We start from the raw sequence: 15,681 nt of genomic DNA on the forward strand, positions 1-15,681 counted from the left end.
TTTTCTGTTTGTACCTATAACACTACCTAAAGAAATTTTTGAAAGTACGAATGGTTGCATTTTGCCTGAAACTAGCACCTTGAAAGCGGAATTCATCATTTCTAACTATTCTGAAGCCTCTACTATGATTTTCGATTTCTCCAGAATTTTTAAAATTCCTCCAGAAGCTTCGGAAATTAATTCAGACACCTAAAAATCGGTGGTCTATTTGACGTAGGTATTCAACGAGTTTATTCCAATGGTTTATTCACAAGTGCTCCGATTTCCAGAGGAACACCACGAGTATGATTTTTCGACCAATAGGTACATTTTCAACAATGATTGGAGAAGACTAGTTAACCCCCCCCCTCCAGGTGTCCATCTGGAAATCGGTTCAAATACGAATGGACTCTTCAAACACATGGATTATAAACCACAACACACGATTTTCAGTTGCCTGAATTAATTTCCACGTCTTCTGGAAAAATTTTAAAATTCGGAAGAAATTGAAAATTGAGCTGGAGGATTCAGAATGACCAAAAATTGCCAAATTCGATTCCAGGAGAGTTGATATTTTCATAATTTTTACAAATGAAATGTATTTTTTAAAAAAAGCATTAATCGCCAAAAATATAGCAATTTTTTAATGTTCGAAAATTCGTTAAAAATTTGAAAAATCCATTTGGGCAGCTCAAATTTTGGTTGTGGGAGTTCCAGACCTTAATTTTTCCAAAAATCGCGATGCAGTTCAAATCGGAGGTGGACGGACACCACAAGAGGTTCCCTGGTCAGAAAATTGTGTTTGAAAAAGTACATATTTGAATTGTAAAAGTAGGGACCAAAAATATGAAGCTCAAGCATGCATATGCATGAAAATTCTCGAAGAGTTTAACCTAATTTGTTAGGTACTTTATTAATAAATACTTCATGAAAAATTATTTGGATTTAAACTGCATTAAAAGTGAACAAAGTCCCTAAAAAAACACAAAAAAATATGGAAAAAATTATAAAAATTTCTCAGATGTGATTTGACAAGAAAATTTGTTTTAAAAAAATGAAACTAAAAATAAGCATGTAAAATTTCAAAAATAGGTAGGTAGGTTTATTCTTTATTCTTTATTCTATATTTGAGATTCTTTCAAAACACTGTTTAAATGAAGTAATTTAAAAAATTGGACTCGACGTTTTGATAGAAATTTGCCAAATATCCTAAAATAGGTAGGTAATTACTTACTTAAAAACCGAGTGAGAAATGTAATAAATTTTTTGAGAATCAAAATATTGAAAACAGTTTCAAAAACGATCAATTATTGTTGTGAAAAAATAAAACTGCTTGAAATAAATGAAAATTTTATTATTTTTGATAAAAAATTGTTTAAGTGGATGAAATTGGAAACATTCCATTGAAAATTGAAAATATTAAAATTATTAATGGGTACTTTCCTAGTACTATGTAAGTAGTACTTATAACTTCTAACGAGAACATTTTTCGAAAGCTACGTTTAAAAAAGTCTTAGAAATGCTCCTGGAGAAAAAACGAATAATAAAAAAATGTCTACTTTAACCATTCTGATTGAATTTTTCTCAAAAATAGCAATTCTTCTCATCATAATATTATTCAAAAAAATTAAAAAATACTTGGTAATGATCGGAACCTATACCAACTTCCAAAAAAAAAAAGTTTCTCGTGGTAAAAAATACCTACCTACCTACCTACTTAGTTGCAGTTTTTTTTTTCAAATTTTCACTGAAATATGCCATGAACCATGACCCCATGAGGACTTTTTACGAAGTTGTTTTGAGGATGACACACCTGACATAATGTAGATATGTGCTATAACCCTTTCTTCCCCCACCTCCCATTGTCATTCCACCCTCGTTAAAAACAGCACAATGAAAGAGCAAGAAAAACAAAATCAAAAGTTTTCTCGAAATTTATACTTGCATTCGAAATGATTGTATTAGTTTTTTGCGTTACCTATACAATAGGTATAGAAACCGGTTTCAATAACTTTAGCACAAAACTGAACCAAGCAGGAGGCAGCCCTCCTCCCAATTACCGGCGTAATTAATCACATAGTTGCACTGTGAGTTGAAGAAAAATGTATTTTTAATTAGCAAGTCTCGAGGCTTACAATTCGCAATTTTTTGCTTTTTCACACCTTCGGTAATTTTCCCCCTATTTGTACCTCCTTTACAAATACACGAATCAATTTTGGAGCAGGTAGACAGATACCTAACTACATCATAATGATATTTTTCACAGTTTTTTGCATGTACCATAATCCAAAAGAATTATTTCAACTAACATGGAAATTTATACAGATGGTTATTTAAAAATTTTGGATGCTTTTCAAGTAGGTAAGCAATATGAAACATAATAGTAAATAATTTCAAGACAGAGAGAAAATATGTTTTTTTTTTATATGTATTTCCATCTCTGAACCACCTACACATTTTGAATACAGGTATTGCACCCAGAGGAAAAATTCGCGATCACAAAACGAATACGTTTACCAGAAAAAAAATCAAAATTTGATCAAACTAATCACTTCTGCATTTCATTTGGTCAAACTCGTAACATAAATTGCGTTCGTAACCGGTTTCAATTAAACCATTCGACCGGGCAATTTGATCGTTTGCCAAATTGATTTTTTTTTAGCGAATAATTCGAGACATACGTATTTTTATGAACTTGGCTTAATTACCTTACAAATTGGTCTACACGTTATGTCGTCGTAGTAGGTACCTATATATTTTATGTCTAAATAAATACGTAAATTACTGCAAATAATAATAATTTTCGTATTAGTACAGTACTTACCAATAATAGCACAAACATATTGAGGTAGCTTGTTGCCTTCTTGCTTGACGGCGGATTTATTTTGATTTTCTTTCAACATCCCGACGAACTCCTCTCTTTTTTCCATATGACTCGTATCCCTGAAACCAAACGATAAGGTTCGAGATGAAATTCGCGACAAAAAAACCCCGTCAACGTACGTATAAATTTGTAGAACTGGGTAAGTACAATAAATTTTACATGATTGATGTTGCATTGTTCGTCCTAATGTAAGCCTACATACCTCGGAACCAGCCACACGTATATTTAAAAATAATAAATAACTCGACTGCATCATTACGTTAAATTTTCGCTAATTTGGTTAAAATTACATCGAAAAAAGCGTTATTACAGTCGACTGAACAACTTCGCTACTGCATAATATACGAGTACAAAATATTATGTAGGTATAGTAAAAATGCCCTTTCATAAAAATCAAAATGATTACTCACATATTTAATTGAACAAATATAGCGGCTAAAAATTAAACAAGATAACGAGCACAATGTAATTATTTTTTCGACACCTGATAATAGTATGTAAAATCAACAATTTCCTCTCTTTTCTCTCTCTCTAAGCTTATATCTCGCTAGTGTCGTCTCACGTCCCTCTAGGTATAGGTATATGGCGCTTAAATCAAACACGACGAAACATATTATATTCAGACATCGTAGACTCGCGATTTTGATAAGGTAACGTTGAAATTTACTAAATCGTAGTTCGCGGTATACAGAAAGTTGTACGAAAACTAATCACCGAGTCGGTAATACTACTTTAGAGTGGAAAATTGTTTTATGTCTTTATTAGCTCTGGCGGTATTATCGGAAGGGAAAAGTAAACGTCATAAAACCGTTCATTCTTCGAGACTTACGCTTAATTTGTATACTAATATGCCTTACCTGTACGCACAAAATTTCGAGGTTATTGAATATTTCGAAATTTTCACTCGTTTTGAGTGGTTAGGTATTTATTTATCAAATGAATTATTGCCTGGTTATCAAAATTTTCTGAGTCGAGTTTCAGAATGTTTTATAGACTCGAAAAGATAAAATGTTTTCTTCTCTTGAGATATGGTTAATATACAGGGTGTCCTAGGAAGAAGGGAGGTAAACTAGAAAATTTCGATGCAACCAAAAAACTCGAGAGATGAACATGTTGCCTATTGTTAAAATTGAAGGGGCGAACTTTGTTCGAAGAATGAGACTATGGATAGATGTTGATTAGGATGGATCGATTTTGACCAAATTTAGTGGAGATCTTCATTTTGAGTTGAGAGTCACTTTGAAAAAAAGGGCTCCCAAGGTGTCCCTGGAGGAGCAATATGGGCTCTCAAAGAGTTGGAATTTTCAACAAAAAAAAAAGTCTCCAATTTCAGAAATGATATTTTTCGACGTTTTGGCTTGATTAATGCGACATATTTCAGAAGAAAAAATTTCCAAAACACCAAGTTACTCAAAAAGTGATTTGCAAATTTTCAATCGTTCGGTAAAACCGTAAAAATGGTCTTGGATTTTGATGGCAATTGCTTTAAAAAAATCCCCCCTTTGAGGACCCTTATCTCCTCTTCAGGTGCACTTCCAGAGCTATACAAATTGTTCTGAGCAGAGTGACTTTCAATTCAAAACTAAATTTTTTTGACATTTTTTTATTGATTTTTTTAAAAAAACACTTGGCCAACAAACTCATTCGAAATTTTTTCTGATTTAATTCAAATTTTAGATTTTATGACACCCTATGTGCACTGAATTTTTTCTAATGTTTATTAAACATCAATTTTTTATTACAATGTTTGAGCAGATAAATATCGAAGGTGGTAGGTTTCCTCCCTCTTCACCAAGGTTGTCTATAATTTCTTCGAATTTGAAGCAAACTGTAAGTACATAATTTCTTGTTTGTATTACCTATCCTATTCGATAAATATCCATTCTTGAGTGAGATAATGACGTACCACATTGACCCTCAGCATTATTTATGAAAAACAAATATGTATAAAACTACAATTTTACGTTAAACGTGGTACTTTGTTTTATTAGTAAATAGTTAGGTACTCGAGTAAATTTTTCAATTGTAGAATCGCGCCAAAATACATACAATAAGCCAATGAAATTGCATGCGGTTTTGATGACGTGATTTATAGTTTGAGATATCACTCACTCTTATTGTTAGAAAATATTTAGCTGTATAATTTTGACGTATTCTTGGATTTCGTTGACATTCTTATACATATAAATCAAGAATTCAAGATGGAAAATTTTTACTTAATTTGTTCGATGATTAATTATTTAAATAGAAAATTGCATCGGCGTTTTTCAAATCATAAGACTAAAGGAGTCAGAAATATTACCTACCGACAAACTGTTAGAAGAATAAAAAAAAAAAACCGTGTGAAATGTATAAATTAATGCGGATTTGCATATTGCATAATTTTCTCATGAAAATCACCGGTCTATTTAGAACTGTGGTTTTTAGAATGACGTTGTCGATTATGATGTGGTCAGGAAAATGAACCGACAGTTTGGTACAATGAGCAGGGGTTTAAAAAAATATTTTAAAAGACATAAAATAACGTCTGTGGTGAATAACTTTCGAGTATATTGCAAGAATGCATTAAGTACCTAAGTTTGTTTTTTTTTTTTTTTTTTTTTTTAATAAAGAGATTGAAGAAAAATTGTTGGTACAGTAGGTATTCCTAGGTATGCAGATGAGTTATAGTTCATCGGGGTCGTAAAGTGTCTTTTTTTGCAATGCATAGAGCTGATTAAATTTGAGGCTTCAGGTAAAAATTTAATCATGACTTTTTTCTCTTTCAGCTAGGCAAAATTAAAAAACTGATGAGAAAATGGGAAAAATCTCGAAAAACTTTCATTTTTTATATTTAAAAAAAAAAAAAAAAAATGTATGAAAAATTAAGCAACAAAAAATTTAACCCACTAAAAAACATACGTGCCTAGTTCTAATCATTCAAAAAAAAAAAAAAAAACGCGAAAATTGAAATGTGAACTCAAATATTGAAAATGGCACGAGACCGAAGCAGGATTCGACAACTGTGTCACAATAAATTTATCGCAATCAACTTTTTGTATTTGTATTCTTTGCTAGAATATGATTTTAAAGAGGTATAATTGAGACAAGAACGTACAATAAAATATCACGCAGAACGAAAAAATTAAAATCAACCTACATAAATAAAAATGGAGTTGTTTTGAAATGGAAAATACCTATCAAGCCCTTCTTTGGGTCGTACAATTTATATACTCTGCTTTCGTCTTAATTCAATCAGTAAAAAATCTATGACTCAGCTGCGAAAAAATTTGCTTCATTAAATTGAGAATAATATTTTTCAGCAAGTACAACGAGTACAATGAAAATACTTCTGTTTCATCTTTGCAATTCTGTCGAAAATGTTATAAAAAATAAACGGCTACTTCGTTAACGATCAAATTTTAAAAATACCTATCTATACACCACAAAATTCCAAGAAGCTAAAAAAACACAATCTGGTATAAAATTCGATGATTTTCTTGTTTATATCAAAGAGGCACTCGATATATGTATAAAATTTGGAAGTAGCGGAGCAATGCCCTGTTTATGTGAATGTGTGACGATGACGTCGCCCTGTGGCCTGCGTACATGCTCTTGATAAGCAAGATCATAAATTCGAAGGTATGTTTTTTATTTATAGTCTCTTTATGTGTTTATTGATTTCATCTTTATTCTCCCATCGAAATAAGTGATGCTTCGAATCGATTTGAAATATAATTAACTACTTGCTTTTATTAACTAGGTACTTACAATTTTTTGGGTCTCGATAAATTCCAGAAAACTAGAATTAAATTTAGGTTCTAGTTCACGTCTAAAAAAATATCCACGAATGTAAAATGCAGATACTCATTCTCAAGAGTGATTATCATTCCCGCATAATTAATAAACTGATAGGTTACGTAAGTAGGTAAAGTCATTATCGTAAAAATGATTGCAGAGCTAAACATTCAAAAATTTGAACGCTCCAATAAAAGTATTGGAATTTTGTAGTAAACAAGGAACATGTTATGCAATTTTTAAATGCATAAATTTCAAAAGTCGTTCAAGATTTTTGGGTTGCATAATAATTCGCCGTTTTCTCGAGCTTTATATTCGATATTGAAAAGCATCAAGATTTAAAACAAGAAGAGGAAAGAGAGAAGGGGTTCGTGTTCATTACATATTATCGTTCAATCGCTGATTTCAGGAAGCCATTCTTAGCATGAAAATTCAAACTGATCATCAAAGAGTAAACTATACGAGCTTTTGTAAGAGAAGGGAGAAATGAAATTATACTAAAAAATTTGTTGAAATTCAGAAATATTCGGCAAATTTTCCTATATCAAGTCATTTGTTTTTTTTCGGGTTCGAAGTTGGTAATCATGAAATTTTTCGCTGGAATGAAAATCCTCCCAAATTATAGGCCAATTTAGTATTCAGCATGCAAGCAGTTAATATCATGACAAGGATATCAAAATTGTACCAAATAGAAAATTAGTGGAAGAGAAGAGATTTTCATATACCCACCTATCAATTTTTTAACCTTGGAATTTCATCCTTTTTCCTTCATTAAAAAACGTTCTTTTATGGAATAGGTATTTCTATCGAGACTCACATTGTAGGGTAAGACACATTAATGTATCCTTGTCAGAGTAGTGTAAAACCAAAATGTCCAAAAAAAAATGCGGTTTTGATCCCCTTTCCTCCATGAAAATAGATTCATGGAATTATTTTGAAAGCACAAAATATCTCACAATTTTTGGTGAAGATTTCTTTATCTCAGATCCTTCATTTTTGAGGACCTATTAGGGGAATCTGAGAACTGGGAAAAATTCTCTCTTTCTTACCACCGTTTCCTACTCAGTATTACAGAAAATGAATATTTTGATAAACATTTTCATTTTCATCAGAATTTCTCAATATTTGTGTGTGCAACAGATCCATTCAAGGACCATCTCTGTGAATTTTTAAAAAGTTTTTCTAAAATTCTGAATAATATTCTTCATTGAAAGGCACACTAATGCTTAATTCATTAGCATTAATACTGTCGACATTCTCGCTCTCACCATAGACTCATAAATTAATCCCGATCTCCCATATGGTCACTGACTGATATCTCCATAAAGCCTCTTCCATTCTAAATTCCATTCAGCTATATCCTCTTCCCCCATTCTATCCAGAAAATCCTACAAAAACTAAGAAAAATATTCTCTCATTTAATATATCATTACTTGAACACACTCGACTCAATACTCAAATCATCAATAACTTTATTGCTCAGTATAATGACTTCATTTTGTTTTACACCGATGGGTTGAAATCCGTGGATTGCTACACTGTGGTTGTTCAGTCGTTTGTGATAGCGAGGTTTTGCAATTTCTGCTTCCGTGCTTATTCAGTATTCTTTCATGTGAACTATATGCTATACTTTTACATATTTAAACATGACAATTGAGAGCAGACTCAACAAGGCTATGCAGGGCTGGACCCAAGAACACGGAAAATTTAGCAGCCCACTGAGATATCCCATTTAAGTGGCCCTGATTTAGGGCTCCTCAATTAATCTGCCAAATTTTGTTTTCCCATTTTTTAAAGTGCAGGATACTGGACATAAAAATTCATTCAGAAATTTTTTAAGCGGCCCAGTTTTGAGTTTTTACCTCATTGGCCCAAATACGTCGTACGTCGTGGCCCACTGAGATTTTCTCGGTAACTTGGTGGGTGGGGCCAGGCCTGGCTGTGATCTTCACAGATTCACTGAATTCCATCTCCCAAAACTAAGATCTAAATCTAAGCAACATCCAATTGCCTCAGAAATCTCATCCCTCCAATGTGATATGGATGTTCCCATACAACAATGACCATGCGGTAATTTCAATGTGAATGTCAACCCATCCACATCCGTCACTTTTGGATGCCACATGTCGATGTGAATTTCGACTCTGTGTCGAGCCAATTGTTGATGTAATTGTTGACCAATGTTGATCGGCATTATTTTATGTCGACAATTGGCTAGACACAGGGTCAAAATTTACATCGACATGTGGAGTCCAAATGTGACGGATGTGGATGGATCGACATTGGCATCAAAATTCACATCAACCTACAAAATTGTTAAATTTTAGTATCAAAATTGAAATTTTTTTCCAAAAATCATGTTCTCTTACACACTTAGGTGGCCATTGCTCATGCTGAAAGCGAAAGCAGCATTGACGCGGAGGCCACCTCCGAGAAGTACAGACAGAAAGTCCATATTCAGTAATTCAGTATAGTTGAAGATTAAACTCTTTATACCTACTGAAAGGTGCAATAGGTTATCTAAGAGTACTAAACTAATACATTTTCATGTCGATGTTAATGTTGATGTGAAATTCGACATCAACAAATACATTCACAATATCAACTTAATTTTTCAAATTTGAGAAATCTTTGAAAATTTGGTCGATGTTAGTGTCGATGTATTTGTGGATGATCGACTTTCACATCGACATAACATCGACAACTCCAAACTATGGAAAAGTCAAAAGTGAATAATTTTATCAAGGCCATCAAAAAATTTTTCTCTCTTCAAACAAAGATCATCTTTTCAAATGTTTATGTGCGTTTAAACACTGAAACAGAAATTTTAATTCTGAAAAATTGTTCGACATAGTTGTGGATGTAAATTTTGAGCATCGAATTTTACATCAACATGTCAACATCGCATGTCGAGGTATCAGAAATGATGAGAAAATTTCGAAAATTTTCATTAACCTGGCTTCTTTACGGACAGAAGATTCCTATTAAACAACTTATTGGTTACTTTTCCATCATCATGTTGGAAATACACATAGTCGATGTAAATGTCGTCGTCGAGAATTGTTGTATGGGTTACCATAGCCTGGATTCCAGCCAGCCAGCCAGCCAGCCAGCCCACTCAGAAATTTTGGGAAATGAAACTGCAGACTTAGCAGCGAAGCAGTCACTAAGGATTTCACCTGTACCAGAAACCCCTGTCCTTGTGTCTGATGTGATGGAAGCCATATGTTCGCGCTTAATTCCCAGCCAAAGTCACACCACCAACATTCAAGATTTGCCCAGTAAGCAGGCCGTTGCCTTATGGCGTGTACATACAGGTCATACCTTCCTCACCCACTCTCATCTGTTCATCTCAGAAAAGATCTGCTTTTTATGGCCGAACGTGCCAAAAATGCAAAAAAAATCCACATCTTTCATCAAAATTGCCAAAAAGTGATGTCAGAAAATTTTTTCTGTCAAGATTTTCAGAAAGTCTTGCTTTTAATTCTAGTCACAAAAAACCTGTTTTTTTTTGTCTAAAAATAGGCCCATGTTTATATACAATTTCCAAAAATGATTTGTGTTTTACCAAAATTTCTAGAATACCTATTTTTCTCGCCGTGATTTGTCCAAGAGTTCTGGGTAATTACTTATTTTTTATTTTACAATATTATCTCATCAAAATTGCAGAGAATACTCGTTTCTGGTCTCAGAATTTGTTTATAGTTTTGTTACTAGATAAAATTGTTAGGAAATTTTTACATCTGGAAATTCAGTTTTTGGAGGAAAATTTATACGATGAAATGGCCATTCTGGGAGATGACAGTTCGGTTAGATGGATTCTGCAGAATTGTCCCAGAATCGCTGGATTACTCTCACATCAAAATTTCAGTGACATTGAAGAACTTTCATTTTTGATCAATATTAAAGATACAAGATTTCGAATTTTATGCCCTTAGAATACTTAGGAGAGTTTTCAAAATTTCTCAAAATGGTGATTTTCAACCTGCGTTCAACTGGTTTATTTAAGCTGGCATCTCTCAACTAATGAAAATATTTCAAAAAAAATTGAAAAATTTCCCAAAGATGGCCTCCAACCCTGAGTGAGCTCATTACCCTTTTAAATTTGTTAATATTCGCAGAAATAAAAAATTTCAAGTAAGACGTGACCTCAGAACAGGACAGAGAGCTTAAAAAATCTCAATATTTCAAGATACCAATTTCCAATTCATCTTCACGTTATCGATACCCATACGGAAAATGTACTGAAATCAACCTCAATCAAAAAAGTAAAAGCTAAATAAATTTAAGTACACTACGAAGGACGTAATTCTCGATAGTATCGTACCTTGAGATAGTTTACAGCACTATACGTTTGGCAATACTCGAAGTAGGTACCTATTTTTTCCTCACAAGTCACACCTGGCGCTATCGATACCGGTGTCTTTTAAAATTCAAATGAACTCCGTCGCTATTTTTCCTTATATAAATGCATAGCCTCGATTTCACCCCTCCTCTCTGCCGCCTCTCCACTCATTATCCCATTTGCACACGCGTACGGAGTGTATAGATCGACGAATGCATGTTTATGAATGATTTATAAAGAGGGTCAGAAGAGTACGAGAAGTTACTCTTTTCTCTCTCACTCACCTCACATATCTACTCGTAAGTTACACGTCTTATCATTATCATATACGTATATGTACGTTGTAAACTCATTCGAGCATAGTGCCAAGCCCGCCGCCGATATTTGCAAGGGGAAAAAATTCTAGAAGACATTTGAAAGGTTACAGTTATATAAATTTTTACATTGTTAAGATAAGAAATTACGAGCATATATCGTCGGTCGGCGTTATGAAGAAAAAAATTTGCAAAGAGAAGAGAGCTTTCACAGTCGAGATCCAATGTTCAATATTTATCTTCTCGCGCGCTCTTTAACACACATGTTATCGTTTTTAATCAATTTAACCGCGCGTTAATTACACCGCAACCAAGTTTACACAGACTGGATGTGATTTTTAAACACGATTTACTTTTCCATTTCGAATGCACACGTTTAAGTATAGGTACTCGTATACCTACAGTATAAGAAGAATTCGTCGTACGAAGTTCATCCTGCTGGTGTACATTACATAGATATTGATACGATGAATATAGTTTAAAGTTCCTTTCCTTTCCTTTCTCGCGATGAGGATATATAAACCTATCTATCTAATTCGTATAAATTAAAAATTACAAGCGTGAATCATGGTTGAACGGTTGGAAAAAAATGACAAGAATGAATCGTATAGGCAGTTAAAGTCAATTACATAATTGACCCCACCAGCAAGCAGTACCAACGTCGCGTAAAATTAAACATATCGTAAATACCATTTCCCCTACACGTAAGTTATCTATTTACATTCTAAAAAAAAAATTTCAACACGCATGCGGTCGTGGAAAAAAAATCTTCGTTCTAAAAATACTTAGCTTAATACAAATTAAATGGCAAATTCGATCTAAGGATTACACTACAACGCACAGTGGCAGAAAAATTTCGTAAAATTCTTACTTTTTAATCGAACCTCGAGCATATTCGGCCATTTTTTCGGCGATTTAAGTATAGTAACTGTAGTACGAAGATGGATTAAATTACACGCACGTTTTAACACCTAGTCGCGTCAATGATAGATTTTTTATTGCAAATTTTTTAAAAACAAAAGTTGGTCGGATTCACATATGGTGACGTTAATTACAGAACATAGTAAAAATTGTGTTAATGTTCTGCGCACTCGGTGAATTCTCTCACAATTGCGATTCCAATTGACATTTCCTTTTTAGTTTGTGAATGGTCGATGCAACAGGAGGCCTTCAAACGACATTCTCAACAAAGATCTGGTTTTTTTTACACCGCGATCACGAGTATTATGGTCTCTACGTAATACGAACCGAGCTACTGTTTAATCAAAATTGATAATAAGCCAATTTACATAATAAATTTTCATACAAAAAAGTACCTAACTTGTATAGTCTGCACGATCGTGAGTTTCTCGTCGAGCTTGTGTAGGCAGGTATATATACGTTTTTCGTATCTTTCGAGAAAATTATATTCTACGAGCGTATGGTACCCCACAGACACGTACGAATCTTCTCTATCTCCTTCGAAGAATTCCAAAAGAGGATGTTTTTGAGAAAATTATCTACACAAGATAGGTATAGGTACACGAGTCGAAGTCGAGTCTCTATAAATATTTGACGAGAATAAAACGTGTGTACTGTGTAGGTATTTGGTAAAGAAGAAAAAAAAATCAATATAGATTTGAAATTTTCCTCGTCCGAAACAATGTTCGATTATCTCTGTAAATTTTTATCGAGTATTCAACCTTTAACAACGTTGAAGTTCATGAACATTTGACTCGATATAAATTATCAATTAATTCGATAGCCTACCGAATGCGATTAAATTTCGTCGCTGGTCTGAATTATAGGATACTAATTTTTCCGTCGAACAATTGATCGTTCGATACATACGTGATTAGAATTATTACTCAATGCATATTACGTTGACGGTGATGATGAGTCGATGATGAACGTATATTTTAATCGTTGCTGGATCTTGACATCATCGCATCGGTCATTTCCCTCGCGGAATGAAAGTTCAGACTTTAGAATAGATCGTATTACGTACTACGTACGATGCTCTGTTCCGTATAGGTAAATGCAATAAGTAATTATTACCCTTAATCCTTCCACCCTTGTTTGTAGGGGGTTAATTTTCTTGATTAAAAATATGATAATTCGACGTTGAAATGTAATCTCGCGTGTTACTTAGATAATATCGACGTCAAACTGGGTCACTTATCTATTTCGATGTAAATATTTTTTAATATCTAAGTAGGTAGGTACATACGAGGGGCAATCAAAAAGTTCCCGGCCGTCGTCCCGTACGGGCGCCCGGAAGCACGTAGCGGGCTGAAATTTTTACCACGCGTAAATCCAACCTTTGCGAAGGCGTGGTAAAAATTTCAGCCCGCTACGTGCTTCCGGGCGCCCGTACGGGACGACGGCCGGGAACTTTTTGATTGCCCCTCGTATTTTCATTTTATAAGTTTAGATTAATAAATACTGAATTAGAACTCGAGATGGGTACATTTTTAAAAATTAAGCATATTATGGTTGTCATTTAAAAAAAAAAAAAAATCGATTACGACATTATTGCATCTTTTAGAGCTAACTTTCGGTAATTTTTTTCCAAAAAAAAGTCCAGAAAATTGATTCAAGAGATGATAATTATCTTCAAGTTTACATTTTAGTCCACATTTTGATTTCTGAACAATTTTTCTATGTAATTTGGAATGTTCTTAAGAGTTACAAACATTTTTCAGGAATAATTTTCGTTTTCAATCATTTTTATCAAAAAATTAAGAAAAAATATTGTTTTAATTTTCAAAAATTAGGTATAGGTAGCTGTGTTGAAAAAAGAGCCTGTTGTTTGGAAATTCGTTTGAATCAAAAGCTTTTCACTTCTAAGAATGGTATTATATTTTTCAAAAATAATAGGTATTATTTGAAATATATTTTTTTTGTTACAAACATCAAAATTTTGAAAAAAATGACCTGCAATTTTTGAAGTGTATTGTTTACTTTTTTTATTCAGAGATATTACCCCATTAGAAAGAAGAAAATTTTTTGGAATCGAACAAATTTAGAAAAACACTTCCTGGTCAAATTTAATGAGCTAAATTTCATTTTTTGATTTTTTGGCAAATTTTTAAAAATTTAAATTTGGCTTATTTTTACTGAAAAACTTGAAATTTAATTAAATTGAGGTAGAAAACTTAAATTTAATTATTTCACTCAACTATACCTCACCGAATCGATTATTGATGGTCTCCAGCTGTTATAAACCTCAAAAAAAATTTTTGGATTCTCGAATTTGAAAAAAAAAGTCCATAAAGAGGATCAAAATGAAATTCAACTCCTACATTAACTCATTTACCTATTGTTTTTCTCAAGTAAAAATTATCGGATCCTGGATCTGACGAAGTCTGATTACATTTGATCAATATCAAGTTTGATCTGATGTGATCAATCATGTCTGATCTAAGCTGATTATTCAGATCTAATCTGATATATTCAGATCTAATCTGATATATGTATTCAGATCTAATCTGATATATGTATTCAGATCTAATCTGATATATGTATTCAGATCTAATCTGATATATTCAGATCTAATCTGATATACTTATTCAGATCTAATCTGATATATTTAGATCTAATCTGATATATTCAGATCTAGTCAAATCCAATCAGGTCTCCCCTATTAGCCCAAATCAGCTCTGAATTGATCCACCCAGCAGAGATTGGATCTGACGATCAGATCCGGACATTTCTTGGATCCAATTTGACCTAATCAGACCTCTACTGGTCTTGTCAAAGCTTTGATCAGATAGATTTGTTCAAGCCTGATAAAATCCAGACATTTCCTACATCCAATTAGATCTGTTCATCCCTGATCAGACTCAATACGAGTACAAGTGACCTGATTTGATCTTACCGGATCTGATCAGATCCAACCTTTCCACCTCTGGAAAACCCAATCAAAACTTTGATAAGACCTAATCAGGTAAAATTACTTATGTAGATCCAACGAAATGCCCGGATTTGATCAGACACAATCATATCTTCCTCTAGATTCTGACCCATTTTGATCGATTTTGAGCACATATTTTCAAAGTTCGCTTCTGAAGGTTCAAATCTGTACTTCAATATTTTTTTTTTCAATGTCTAAAAAATTCAAAAATTCACCAGAGGCTTCAGAATTCTTCAGGAAGATTTCCAATCGATTTTAGAAACCAAAAATAGTCTTTAAACCAAATTTCAGGAAATTCGTGAAGAGGAGTTTTCCATTTTTCTCCAAAAATTATCACTGGAAAAAATTGTAGACTTGAAGTGGCAGAGATGGATTCTAAAAAGTTTTCAATTGATTGCTAAAAAATATCACAAAGACTATCAATATCCAAATTTATGAGAGTTAGATAACGTTCAAAAACCCTCTGGAGGTTCCAGAATGGCTCGAA

General features: G+C 33.1%; 1 protein-coding gene across 6 annotated transcripts in view; it reads right to left on the reverse strand.

Annotated features, from left to right (window-relative positions):
• The window catches only part of LOC135841250 (facilitated trehalose transporter Tret1-2 homolog), a 44,357-nt gene that overhangs the window by 3,845 nt on the left and 24,831 nt on the right, over window positions 1-15,681 (reverse strand). For 4 of the 6 annotated variants that reach the window (XM_065358115.1, XM_065358117.1, XM_065358116.1 and 1 more), the window contains exon 2: window positions 2,804-2,922. In XM_065358115.1, coding sequence (XP_065214187.1) covers window positions 2,804-2,909 — 106 coding nt within the window. In that variant the 5' untranslated portion in view covers window positions 2,910-2,922. Of the gene's footprint in view, window positions 1-2,803; window positions 2,923-3,273; window positions 3,293-12,170; window positions 12,514-15,681 lie in introns of those variants that run through there. The other 2 variants (XM_065358112.1, XM_065358113.1) reach the window with 2 other exon arrangements.

This window comes from Planococcus citri, chromosome 3 (assembly GCF_950023065.1).
Source record: "Planococcus citri chromosome 3, ihPlaCitr1.1, whole genome shotgun sequence".
Taxonomy (NCBI): Eukaryota; Metazoa; Arthropoda; class Insecta; order Hemiptera; family Pseudococcidae; genus Planococcus; species Planococcus citri.